This window comes from Trachemys scripta, chromosome 21 (assembly GCF_013100865.1).
Source record: "Trachemys scripta elegans isolate TJP31775 chromosome 21, CAS_Tse_1.0, whole genome shotgun sequence".
NCBI classification, from domain to species: Eukaryota; Metazoa; Chordata; order Testudines; family Emydidae; genus Trachemys; species Trachemys scripta.
The window spans coordinates 14,732,323-14,745,810 of NC_048318.1; the positions used below are offsets into that span (position 1 = coordinate 14,732,323).

The window sequence follows — 13,488 nt, forward strand, 5'->3', positions numbered from 1 at the left end:
AGAAAAACAATGGGTCATTTACCCGTCACTTCAGCTGGGCAAATAGGTGGTTGTGAAACACTTCTCTTCCTGTGACCCTCCTGGCTGAGCCGTCTGAGTTGGAGGGGCGCTTTGCTCCCAGTCTCACCCCTGTGGGCCATTTCCAGTATTTACTCTGTTCTGCTGCCATCTCCTGCCAGAGCTGAGGATTCTAGGCCAGGACGAATTTACATGTGGAAACCAGACACGCCATAAATCCATCTCCCACAGCCAGAGGAGAAGACCGAGCCCAGGATTTATCCCTGAAGGGGTTTGACGCACCTGAGTACAATATACGGCCTTCACGCTCATTGGACACTAGCCCACAGAGATGGGTAATGCTGGTAGCAGACAAGCAGCCACTGAACTGCACACACACAGGGGCGGGAAGGTCTAACTGGGCTATGGGGGATCAGGTGCTTTGACACTACCATGATCTGCTTGATCTTTGTACCCCGTGTGCTCTTGGAACTGGCTACTGCTGGTGCCTTCACTTCCTCAGGGCAGGCGCTTGTGCCTGAGACACTTCAACAGGGACCAGTGGGGCACAGAGTCACTGACCTGATGAATTGAACGGATGCACTAAAACCGAAGTTTTGTGAGTGGGACCTCATTCCGTTTAGGAAGAGGTAGAATTTGTCCCATCTGCCAGACCCATTCAGGCTGCCAGCCCCTCTGCATGCAGCATGGAGGGTTTTAACTCGGTGCATAGGACTGGCCAAATCAGAGGGGTCTGTCTAGTCCAGGGGTAGGCAACCTATGGCGTGCGTGCCGAAGGCGGCACGCGAGCTGATTTTCAGTGGCACTCACACTGCCTGGCTCCTGGCCACTGGTCCGGGGGCTCTGCATTTTAATTTAGTTTTAAATGAAGCTTCTTAAAGATTTTAAAAACCTTATTTACTTTACATACAACACTAGTTTAGTTATATAGTATAGACTTATAGAAAGACCTTCTAAAAAGGTTAAAATGTATTACTGGCTCGCGAAACCATAAATGAGAGTGAATAAATGAAGACCTGGCACACCACTTCTGAAAGGTTGCCAACCCCTGGTCTAGTTCCATGTCCTGGTGGCCAGCCCCACATGCGTCAGAGGAAGGTACAAGAATCCATGCAGTAGAGCAGGCAATTATGGAATGTGACCTTAAGGAAGGTTTTCTCCTGGTGCCCGTTAATAAGGGTATGTCTACACTGCACTTAGACACCCACGGCTGGCCCGTGCCAGCTGACTCGGGCTGTGGGGCTGTTTAATAGCAAGGTAGATGTCCAGGCTCGGGCTGGAGCCAGGCTCTAGGACGCTGTAAATAAACAGCCTGCAGCCCGAGTCAGCTGGCCTGGGCCAGCCACAGGTGTCTAATGGCAGCGTAGATATCGGAGGCTGGTTTAGGCCCTGAAGCAGGCAGGTTTAGGTGCCAACCAAAACTCTTTGGGTGGTTTTGCTCTTCGTTACCGTAAGCCTGAATGTTCTTGTTATCCACATAAATGTCCAACCCTTTTCTGAGTCTTGAAGTTCTCTAAGCTTGGCAGTTTCATAGACCAGTGTACTAGGTCTGGGGCATTTTCAGGTGTGCTGTTGGAAAATTTGGACCAGAGCCACTGCCAGGTGCCAAGTAATGCCCGTTACCTGCTGCCTTGCCCCGTTTAGATGAAACATACTATCCCCGCTACCAAGCAGATTTTCTCAAAGGTTTTTTGTGCAGCATAAAAAGCATTTTCCTTGTGCTAGAAGCTAAACTGTGTTCCTAACCCAGGCGCTGCTCAAAGGGACTACTCATGCCAGGAAAGTTAAGCACATGCATAAGACTTTCTAGGAGTAGCGTTGAAAACTGGATGCTGCCCAAAGAGCTGTGTTGTGTGCCTCTGTGGCGTAGATTGTTTGTTTATACACCCCTAGTCAGCTCATAGAAAACTGTTTTCTCCTGTTTAAAAATAGTAGAAGCAAGCGTCAGTAGCAGCACAAAAACCAGCCAACAATGAAACAAAGCAAGGGAATCCTGACATTCCCCTCCAAGATGCATGATTCCCCTGTGCAGCTTGTGGCTGGTCTCTGAGATGGGAAGCCAGAGAGAATCAGAAACACCACCTGGATCAACAAGGCTTTCCTCTTGAATGCAGGCATGTCCCTTTCAAGGCAATACGGGGGCTTTCGTTTTTATCATACCACTTAAATGTCACGAGCAATAGGACCCCCATCATTTTCCTTGGGAAACTTTCCCATATGTCTCTGTCAGGAAATCTTCCCTGATATTACCATGTGTACACTAACGAGCTTACAGCGCTACAGCTGTACTGACAGGAGAGAGCTCTCCCATAGACATCATAAAACTGGCTCCATGAGCGGCAGTTGCTATGTCAGCAGGAGAAGCTGTCCCACCAACATAGCGCTGTCCACACCGGCACTTCTGTCGGTGTAACTTATGTCACATGGGGTGGTTTTTTCACACCCCTGAGCAACGTAAGTTTTACCAACAAAAGTGCTAATGTAGACATAGCCTTAGTTTCCCAGAGCTGCAGAAGAGATCTGTGTAGCTCGAAAGCTTGTCTCTTTCATCAACAAAAGTTGGTCCAATAAAAGATATTAATCTCACCCACCTTGTGTCTCTCTATCATAGACCTCTTAGCCACCACGTAGCCAAGAGATGCAAATGTAACCCTTTTAGGGCCCAGTCCTTCCAAGGCAGAAGTAGTATTCACATTGACTTCAATGTGCTTTGGCTAAACTATCTCTCTCTTTGGTCAGTCAGTCTCTGCTGCTCCCTGGGCATTTTTTATTTCCTCCCCCGAGTTGCGTCACACACTGCTAGTGAAGCTCTCGAGACCAAGTTCCTGATCCCAGGCAGGGCCCCACACTGAGAATTCCCAGGTGCTTTCTGCAGTCACAAGTGAGGCAGATGTGTGGCCAGAGCATTTACACTATAGTGATTGGACTTTGCTTTCTTTTCCATATATAGCAGCTGGAGCACGCGTGTGTGGGCACAGGTGCAAGTGGACGTGTGTGTAGATGCATGCATCCGGTGCGTGAGTGTAGGCATAGATCCCTTGTCTGTACAGGAGATTTCTCTGGTAAATGACTAGTCATAGCCTTGCAAAATCACCTCTGTGTTTTATTAGTACAAATCTGACACTCATGATTGTGAGCAACAGATGCCAGGCAAAACCACAAGCTCTCTGCCCATCCTCATATACACACCTCTCCCCACCCTCAGTGCAGGCCAGGTGCTAGCCCCCGGGGCCGCCAAGTAGCTAATGAAGTCTCAGAGCTTGGCTCTCATCTCTCCCTACCCGCTCCTTCCCCAAAACCCTTGTTTTCAAAAATCCCAGAGCAGTTTATTGCTCTCGTGCCCCAAAGAGTTTGCATGAGTTGAGGGCATTCTCGGGCCGACTTCAGTAGTTGAGCCTAAATGTGCCCAGTTCCCTGACTCTTAGCGCAGGGCAGCGGGAGAGCACCACTGTGAAAAAGGTCTAGCTCCTCCCACAGTTTCCCACACAGCCTCAGCTGGGCCCCTCACTTCTGGGGAGTGTTAATCCAGCTTACCCCAGCTGCTTCCCATCAGCCTCGTCCATGCTAGAAAGAAGGGGTGTCAGGTGGGAGGACTCCCAAGGACACTTGGTGTGTGGGTGTCCGTCTGGCACCAGGGAAATGTGCAGGGGCAGTGAGTTTCATGTGGCGACAAGCCCCTTTGTAATAACCCTGCTGGGAGTAGAGTCTCCTGGGCCAGTCAGCTGGGCCCTGTGCCTTCCCCGCTCTCCCCAGTGAAGGACAGACGAGTGCTGAAACCCTGCAGGTTCTTTTAACATGGGGTTGGACCAGTGTGACACAGCCGGAGCCCGGGCATGGGGCCCTTCTTTGTACAGCCCTGACAGGCTGTGCCCTGGGGAAAGCCCTCCGCCTCCCTTTGGAGAACACTCAGATGGTAGACACAGACAGAGACCTTGTAGGTTTTTCCTGTCCGTCTCATGCTCCAGAGGACTGGGTAGGATAGTTCCCTACGGTGTATTCTCCAGGCCTTTGCCCAGCAGAGCTGCCCTGTCCGGTCCTTCCCGGACGGGAGGATGGGAGCCAGAGCAGCCTATTCCCAGGATAAGGTGCCACCAATAACAGCGCTCCTAGAGAGGGTGGGGCCGGATCCCGCTATGGCATCCCACTCCATTGAAAAGTTTTGCAGAGGCCAAGGCACCACCGTAGCTATTCCCACGGCACTGCTGCAGTTCCAGGACCAAGCCTGCCTTCATTTAACTGCATCACCTTCTCCCCCTTTCCTTTGGTCTCTAAAGCCAGCACCAGCCCCACGTCAGGCCTAGGGACTGCTGCCATCGTGGGCATCCTCATCGTCATCTTTGTGCTGCTCCTGGTGGCCGTGGACATCACCTGCTACTTCCTGAACAAGTGCGGCCTGCTGATGTGCATCGCGGTCAACCTGTGCGGCAAGTCCGGGCCCGGGGCCAAGGGCAAAGACATGGAGGAGGGCAAAGCTGCCTTCTCGTGAGTAACCTCTCTGCTCGCCTCTGACCTATCCTTCCATCAGCCAGGAGCTCCCTGGAGTGGAACAGCCCCCGGGTACAACACCTCTACCCTCGAATCCAGGCCTGTAGCCTCAGGTGCCAAGTGGGGCCACACGCTCCAGCAGTGCCTTGCGGCTGCTGCCCTTCCCCCAGGAGATTGATGCCTCCCCACACCATATTCCAGCCACAGAAGAGGCTGCATTTCTGGGGAAGCCAGCGTTCAGGCTAGCTCCAGCTGTGCTGCTCTGGCACCGTGTGGGGGTTACTGCAGGGAGGAGATTTGGTTGCTCTGCTGTTTCTTTGGGAGGGGTTTCTTCTGGGAGTCCCCTGCTTTTTGCCCCATCCTCCTCCAAAGCCAGCATCAGGCTGACCTAGAATCCAGCAAGCTCAGGTGGAGGAGGTCCCATATCCAGGTGCCATGTCCTTGTCGGGGTAGAGGGCATTGTCTATTTAGCATCCCAGGGTGGCTCGGGGGGGAGGGGATGAGCTACTCACTGACACTAGGCACTGCCATGGTCCTTGTTTTGGGTTTGGGAAGGGGGCATGTGTCGGGACTGAGAGCCAAGCCGCTTTCCCAGGCCAGCCCCGCCCTACCATGTGGACAGTTGCTGCTGGCAGCCTGTCCCTCCCACCCGCAGGGAAGGGTGCTGGTTTGAGGCTGGGAACCACTCACCCAAGCTTGCAATCTCCTTTCAGAAAAGACGAGTCGAAGGAGCCCATCGTGGAGGTACGGACTGAGGAGGAGCGGACCCCGAACCACGATGGGGGCAAACACACAGAGCCCAACGAGACCACGCCGCTGACGGAGCCTGAGTAGGTTGACATTCGGTTGTTCTAGCGCGCGGTCAGTGTGGCCCCATCTGCCACTGTAACCTCTGGTCTCTCGCGTAGGCGACCCAGGCAAGAGAAGGAGAACGGTCAAGGCTCGGGGCTGGGTCCCTGCCCTGTCACAGTGAGGAGCTCCTCTCTCCCTCTGTACCGTTTCCTTTGTAATATTTACAAAGAACGAGAACAAAGCTTCGGGGCCAAGTGCTTTCCGTGGTAGAGCACCGTCACCCAGCCTTGCTCATTGCAAGGGCTCTGGGGCAGATGCCCCATATCAGACTGCCTCCCAGCGGCACGATGCTGTGCCAATGGCTAGTTAGTGCCGCACCCATGATACCGCCTCGATGCCTACTCGCCCCGAGTGAAAGGGCCTCCTGGAATTGATAGCGACAGAGCAGCTGCACTCTGGATTTGTGCCAGATTTACAGCTGTGGTGGGAGGCATGTCACAAGTTCAGACATCCCTGCCTGCACATTGGGCCAAGAGAGGGTTTGGGAGTTACCCCTGGGTCTCGTGTGCACCAGAGAAATTAACCATTTGGGCATGAGCCATGGTTTGATGCATCCACACTAGCCAGGATGAACTGGATTTGCCCAGCATCCAATTTAGCACTGTTCTAAACTGTGGTACTTGCAATGGCCTCTCGGCACCTACTCCATCATTCCCGGTTCAGCTCCCAGAAGCAGTGCATGTTGGGAGATTTCAGAAGGCCACCAGTGTACTGTGTGGCAGAAATGGGCAGAGTAGTTGAACCATATCTACTTGTTTGAATCCATTAAACTGGCTGCAAGTGGACCAGTTTATCCTAAAGTGTTTGTTAAACCTGCTAGAAGATGGCCCGTTCTAACTGGGTATTGGACCATCTCTGTGTATGGATGCAAAGTGTCTTACAGACACTCCTGGGCTCCATGGAACAGGACATAGATATCATCTGAGCTTTCCAAGAAGAAATAATGTCTTTGTCCAGTTAATTTTTTGGCTCTGGTTTGGGGTTGACCCAGCGGGTTTCGTATTTTCTCGCTGGGTTGTCAGAGTCATAGGGTCTCTGGACTTCCTCATCCGTAGTGTTGCTCTGTTCTCTGCTGGGGTGAGAAGTGAGAATAACTGGTGCTGTGGGCTTTGCTGACAGACTGGGTGTCGGGGCCTGGCCAGGAGAGAAGCAGGAGCCCTGCTTTATGCAACAGAACTGGCCTGGGGATGTGCTCTTGCTGTTGAATGTGTTGAGCTTTCCTTGGGTTGCTTTGTTGAACTTTTAATGAAGTGATTAACCTTTATGGAGGTTGCCCCCAATTAATAAGCCAGTGGTTCAGCAACGTCCCCTCCGCCCCTTCCCTCCTCATTAAAGCGTCCGGCTTCAGAAAGGCTCCCATCAGTAAAGCCATCTAGGCTCCACCATGGCTGCCAAAGCACGGTTTGTGCTGTCACACATCGTCCTGAAGTAATGCGGACCCTAGTTAGAACCAAACTAAAGACAGACTTAGTCCAAAGGGAGGAAGGTGCTGGCCTAAAGTGTGTGGGACTCATACTCTGAGGCTGGATGAAAGTAAGAGGTGCACAGATACCGGGGCAGGGCTAAGGCAGGAAGCTTGGACCCAGGGCTCTGGATCAGGACCAGAAACATTGGTGAGGCCAAGGTGTGTTACTGGCTCTCAGGATTGGGGCCTCAGGAGCAGGAGGAAGGCAAGGGTCCACGGGATGTTGGGGAGGAGGCTGAGGAGGGAGGCTAGGTTAGGGGAGAAGAACCTCTCTACAGGGCATAGGTTGGGGTGAAGTTTGGGTTAAGACTTGATGCACAAAACGCCATGTGAGCAAGCTGCTCCTGGAATGCCATGTACTCTCTGCTCTTCCTCCTCTTCCTCGTCGCTCTTTGATCTCCCCACTTAGTGCCTGTTCCCAGTGGCACATCTGGCCTCTTCTCTTGCTTCTATGTCCTCTGTGTGCATTACAACTGCATGCCACGCTGCTGCTGCTTGCGCTGCGCGGTCTCTCGCCTTCCCACTCATTTCCCCCCTATCATTTATGGGCTTCATTGTCTATTTCTCTTCTACTCCTGTCCTCCTCGCAGGCACCCAGCTGACACTACAGCTACGGTGGAGGACATGCTGCCTTCTGTAACCACGGGCACCACTAATTCTGACACTATCACCGAAACCTTTGCCACTGCTCAGAACAGCCCGACCAGCGAGACCACCACCCTGACTTCCAGTATTGCCCTGCCAGCCACAGCTATCCCTGACTCAAACTCCGTGCCGCCCAGCCAGGCCACTCCGGCCAAAGGGGCAGCCACCTCGGCTTCCTCGCCACTGTCCTCGGCCCCCAAAGTCGCCCCCCTGGTTGACCTCAGCGACACCCCAACTTCTACTCCGGCCACTAGTAATTTGTCTTCGAGTGTCCTGGCCAATCAAGGGGCGGTACTCAGCCCCAGCACGGCCACCAGCATGGCTGAGGCCTCAAAGGCGCCAGCTGGTAGCAAGCCGTCCGCCCCAGCCCCCGCAAACCCCGCTAGCCCTCCAGCTTCTTCAGAGCCCAAGCAGGAGGTGACAAGCACCAAAAGCCCAGAAAAGGAAGCTGTACAGCCCAGCATGGTGAAGAGTCCAACAGAAACAGCCAAGAACCCAACTAACCTGAAGAGCGAGGCTGCCTCGGGCAGCACCACAAACCCCTCCCAGAACGAGGACTTTAAAATGGACGAAGGGACCTTCAAGACCCCAGACATTGACCTTGCAAAGGATGTTTTTGCAGCGCTTGGCACTACTGCTCCGGCCAGTGTGGCTAGTGGGCAAGCTCGCGAGCTTGCTGCTTCCACTGTAGACAGCTCTGTACCGCTGGCACCGGCAAAGACCGAGTATGGCTGCCTTTAATCTTCTGTGGGTTGTGTGCTGTGTGTCTTGTGCGTTCGTGCTGTGTTCTCGTTGGATGTTCTCTTATCTAACCTCATTGTTTCTCTAGCAAACTAACTCACCTGTTAACCACTACAGCAGGGCCCGGCACTAGGGAGGCTGGGTGAAAGGAGGAGTAGGGGGCCCCTGGGTGCAGTGCAGACAGGTGTCTAGTCCACAGGGAAAGATGAAGCCATGAATTAATAACGCGATATTGTTTAGGCTTCCCAGTAGCTCCATCCTGTTCCCGATTCTGTTGGGAAAGGGCTCAGGATCGCTTCCTTGTGGCAAAAAGGGGCCTGATCCTGACAAACAGTGAGCTCCTGAAGTTCACTGGTGACAACAGACCAAACTCAATTTCACCAATGTAAATCCAGAGCAGCTCAACTGGAGTCACTCCCGTTTTACTCCAGTGCAAGGCAGAACCTGGCCAAAAGGGGAACTGTGGGTGATCAGTACGTTTCGGGATCAGGCCCTACATTAGCAAGTTCCCTATGAAGAAAGACCTGTGGCAAGCCTGCCTGCGGGACCAGCACAGCTGTTTGGGGCTGGCCCATTTGGCCTTGTCTCATCCTGGTGAGCCACTGATGAATTTCCCTCCATCCAGTCTCCCCTTGGCTGCCACAAGCGATTAAGAGAGAGCCACTAAGCCTGTAGGCATGAAGGGACAGCCTCATTCCATCTGAACGGGATCCCCTCCCACCTGTGGACACCACCCTGCGCCTTGCGTTTGGCAAGAGACGCTCCGCTGCTGGGAGTTGCAGACAACTTTGGCTGCAGCATTAGCCATTCCTGGTTTGTTGGGTGGGGGGGGACGTGATGTGGGGGCAGATTGAGCGAGGTGGGAGGATAGGGCTGTTTCACTGGCTCAGCCTGGACAGCGGTTCCTGGGAGAGCCTGCAAAGCAGAGGCGTGGGGAGCGCTGATGGGCAGTGCATGGGCGCTCTCTCCTGCTCAGGGTGTTGGCACTGTCTGGGGTCAGCACAGCACTTTTGGCTGCCTGGCTGGGTGCTGCACATTGTCAGAGACGGGATCAGATGAAGGAAGCAACCACTCCTTCCCAAATGCCATCGGGCTGGTGCCCTCCGGAGGGAAAAGGGGTTCTTGTGTTGGAAGAATTGCTCAGATTAGTGGGAGCCACCAGTTTGATGCGACACGAAGCTGAGTTAGGACTTTGGCTGGAACTCTCCCCCCCCTCTTCCCAGGAAAAATACCCCTGTGCTCACAGCTTTGTGTATTCGCACCCACAAAGCCTGGCACCTCAAAGTTTGATTTCAGTGCCGTTCCTCTGGCGTGGGCAGTACTCAGTCAGGTCCTAAGCGTTCTGCAGGCTGCAGGTAGGTCCTGCCAGAGCAAAGCCAAAGTGCTGCTTCATAGTATTAGTTAGGTGCCTGGCTCCTCGTGGCTTCTGGTCACCCCGTCATGCCTGCTGTGCTGCTCCCATCCACTAACACGCTGGAGTGTGACTGTTCAGCAGGACAGCATGTGCCGTCTGCCACCCACGGCCCAGTAGGTATGTTCAGCCTGGGAGGTTCAGCAGCACAGCAGATGCACTTGGGCTGGTCGGACCACACAGCTGTAGTGAACGAAGCTAAGTGACTCCGTGGCAGAGGAATCCTTGTTCACTTATTTATATCGCAGTAGTGCCTATAGGCCAGGGCCCCGTTGTGTTCGGCCCCCAAGGAAGAAAGAGTCCCTGGCCCGAAGAGCTTGCAACCTAAGTGCTAGGAGGCTGTCGCATGTGCTGCTGGGATTGACATGAAAGAAGTTCAGGGGCTGCATTGCCAGCAGCGAGTAGGCATTTCCACCTGCAGCCCCTCTTCCCACTTGCACATGCAGAGAGTCCTTCCAATCCGGCCCTCTGCCCACTTCACACGAGTCCCAGAATCCAAGGTAGAAACTAAAAAGCATCTCTGCAATGTACCTTTTTGGCATCAGAGTATTCTCTTCGCTTGGCCAGTCTGTCCCTGGCCGGCAGGGCTATGTGAGGGGAACCTCTGGGCAACTTCACAGCCTGCATCCTAGACTCTGAGAGGAAATCTCTACGCTTCAGATATCCCCATCCCTAGCCCGTCACATCAGTAACAACGACCAGGCTGGTCCACAGCTCCAGCTAACAAAGCAGCGGTGGTGAAGTGAACCCAGGAAACTTTTTCACTAGCTAGACCCCCTCAGCTGGAGATGCCCAGTGTGCTGTAAATGTACCCCACAGCCTGGCTGGAGCAACGGATGAGGATTGCTTCCGTCTGTGGAGACCTGGTTTCCAGTCCTGCTTGGCTCAGCCTGCTTTGCAGCCTCTACTGGTGGCAATAGCGTGTTGTGGCCTCTCCCACACATGCATGCTGTCCCCGTTTCCCTGGGGGATGGGGGAAAGGAGAGCATGCATTGGCTTTGTTGGAATTTAGACTCATGTTAGAGAAATACATGCCAGGTCCAGGGCCGGTGCAACCACTAGGCGGGTGCCTAGTGGTTGAGGGCGCCTAAAAGCCCACTCAGGCGAGGAGATGGAGTGGAGGTGAGCTGGGGTGGGGGTGCGCGGGGAGGGCTGCCTGCTGTAACGGGGCGGGGCGCACAGGGAAAGCGCTCCCCGCCCCAGATCACCTCCACTCTGCCTCCTCCGCTGAGCACACAGCCCCCGCTCTAATTCTCCTCCAATCGGTGCCACAAGCCTGGGACGGGAGGAGAATTAGAGCGGTGCCGGCGTGCTCAGAGGAGGAGGCGGAGCAGAGGTGAGCTGGGGCGGGCTCCCCGGGTGGGGTTAGCTTCCGTGTGTGGGGGAGGCTCCCCGGGCGGGGTTAGCTGCGGGGGGGGAGCTGGGGGAGGGGGGGGCCCCCTGGGGGGGGGGGGGAGGGGGCGGGGTTAGCTGGGTGGGGGGGTGGTGCAAGGTGGAAGTTTCGCCTAGGGTGCGAAACTTCCTTGCACCAGCCCTGCCCAGGTCACAGTTTTCAACGTGAAAAATGTGAACTCATTGCAAACAGGAAGGATCTGAGGCTCCCAAGGAAGCCGAGGTAGATGTTGCTCAAATCCAGAAATCCCCCACTGCTTACTCTTGTGTCACAGAGTTAGGGCCAGATCATCAGTCTTTACTCACATTAGCTTGCACTGCTGGAGAAGGACACTCACCAAGTGAGCGCCCAGGGCTGGCTGAGGGTGAAGCTGGGGTGCATGCATTGTACCAGTCTCCCCTCCCCCAGCAGAAGAGCCCCTACAGGACCATTGTAGCTGGTGGACATAGAGAAGCCACAGGGCTACTTCAAACTTAGTTGGGTCTCCTTGCTGGGGTTGGAACCATGAGGTTGCACTTGGGGCAGTTGGGAATTACAGCCCTCGTTTCTGAGGATGTCAGTCTCGGAGCTGGGATAATAAATTCCATCCCTTTTTCTCTCTGCCCATGTTTCGTGGTGTTCTCAGATTTACTCTCAGAATACTTGCTCCAAGAAAAAATACCTCCCCCCACTATTAAAAATTCAACCTGTTTTGATTGGGCACTCCAGTCACATGGTAGTGTTTCTCTCCTTTGATTGGACGGGGTGATTTGTAGCATCAAGTTTCCATTGCAGATGCACATGGCGTTTGCATTTCCTGCAAATGCTTCTCGCAGCAGCCTGGTTCCGTGGAGCATTCATGGAAAGCAAACCCCAAAGGGATGGGAATGAAGGCCAAGCAAATGTATGTCCAAAGCTGAAGGTCTTTTGCAATATTCCCCCAGCTCTAGTCATGCTGCTGTAGAAGGTGGGGTGATGCTTTGTATGGAACATCTGGGAGCCGTTCCAGAAGTATATCGATCCCTTAATGCTAGCACATCTAAGTATATAAACCAACCAATGGCCTCTCTCTAAACTGTGCTGTTTTGGTGACTTTTCCACAGGAAAACCCCTGTAGAAGAAAAATCTGAGGTGCAAGCAACGGAACCGAAGACACCTCCAGCAGAAGTCAAGACGGTCCCCAACGAAGCCACACAAACAAATGAAAACGAGAGCAAAGCATGATCAGCAACAGAAGAGAAAAAAAATGACAGAACAACTTCACCTGAGCATTTAAAACACAACACACATCTCATTCCTCTAGTGTCTTTTGCCTTTAAAAGAAAAACAGACAAAGTGAAAAAATGCATAAATGAGGATCTCTTTTTTTTTTTTTCTTTGTAGGTTTGTAGGAAGGTTCTATTTGTTGTGCACTTGCTTTTAAGGAAAAATAAAATAAGTTTTTTAAAAAAAGGTTGATCCCGCAACCAGATCAGGGCTCAATGAGCCCTGCATGTATTCAAACAAACAAGGTCACAAACATCAGTTGCAAAATGGTTAGGAAGCTCATTGGGGTGGGTGGGAAATTAACCCTGACTTTTCTTCGGTTAGCCTAGCAGAGTAAACCGCTGTACCATCAGGTACAGCCAGTACTGAATGAACAAAGTCCACAATTTATTTTTATACTTTTCAGTCGAGTTTGAAATATGTAAAGCCTCGTTAAATAAGTTAACGTTTCTGTTCACTTTATATTTGTTCAGTAGGCAAAGTATCTCTCGCCCTTTGTGACTGAATCCAATCTCCAGCTTAGACAGTTATTTGGGGGGGTATTATTATTATTGTTATTATTTTTAGGAAGAATGCCAAAATTGCAGCTTCGGGGATATATTTCAATTTGCAGTATTCAGACTTCTACATTTTTTTAAAAATTTTATTTTAAATCTTTTTGCCAACTTTTGTTTTTTCCAGTGTTTACAATCGACAAATGTTTTTTTTTTACTTTTGTTGTGTTTAAATGTACGTGTAAAATAGCTGCCTTTTTTTTAAGTAAATACAGTCTATAGATATTAGATTTACTAGCATGCTTGCTTTGCAAAGGGAGACATTTTAAAATATGGATGTTTACAATAGTTGTTTCCCCTTTATCTTTTTTAATTATTATTATTATTATAATTATTATTTCTTACTGGAGTAAGAAGATAAGTAACACCATTCGTTTTACTTTTGGTGGGTGGACAACTTGTCACCAACCAAGGTCTGTGTCTAGCAATGCATTTAAGTGCATTAACGTTAAGCATGGGCCTAGTTAATGGAAATACTGGTATGCTTAAAGTTAAGCATGCACTTAAGTCCTTTGCTTGGCCAGGGACCAGCTGCATAAGAGAAATATGACAGGTTTCAGAGTAACAGCCGTGTTAGTCTGTATCCGCAAAAAGAAGAACAGGAGTACTTGTGGCACCTTAGAGACTAACAAATTTATTAGAGCATAAGCTTTCATGGACTACAGCCCACTTCTTCGGA

The 13,488-nt window shown here is 52.0% G+C and overlaps 1 protein-coding gene across 12 annotated transcripts in view; it reads left to right on the plus strand.

Annotated features, from left to right (window-relative positions):
* NCAM1 (neural cell adhesion molecule 1) overlaps positions 1-12,236 on the plus strand; it is a 242,774-nt gene extending 230,538 nt beyond the window's left edge. For 8 of the 12 annotated variants that reach the window (XM_034754518.1, XM_034754520.1, XM_034754521.1 and 5 more), the window contains 3 exons: positions 4,293-4,500; positions 5,217-5,333; positions 12,093-12,236. In XM_034754518.1, coding sequence (XP_034610409.1) covers positions 4,293-4,500; positions 5,217-5,333; positions 12,093-12,213 — 446 coding nt within the window. In that variant the 3' untranslated portion in view covers positions 12,214-12,236. Of the gene's footprint in view, positions 1-4,292; positions 4,501-5,216; positions 5,334-7,410; positions 8,191-12,092 lie in introns of all 12 variants that reach the window. The other 4 variants (XM_034754512.1, XM_034754513.1, XM_034754515.1 and 1 more) reach the window with 1 other exon arrangement.
* The last annotated feature ends 1,252 nt before the right edge of the window (positions 12,237-13,488 follow it).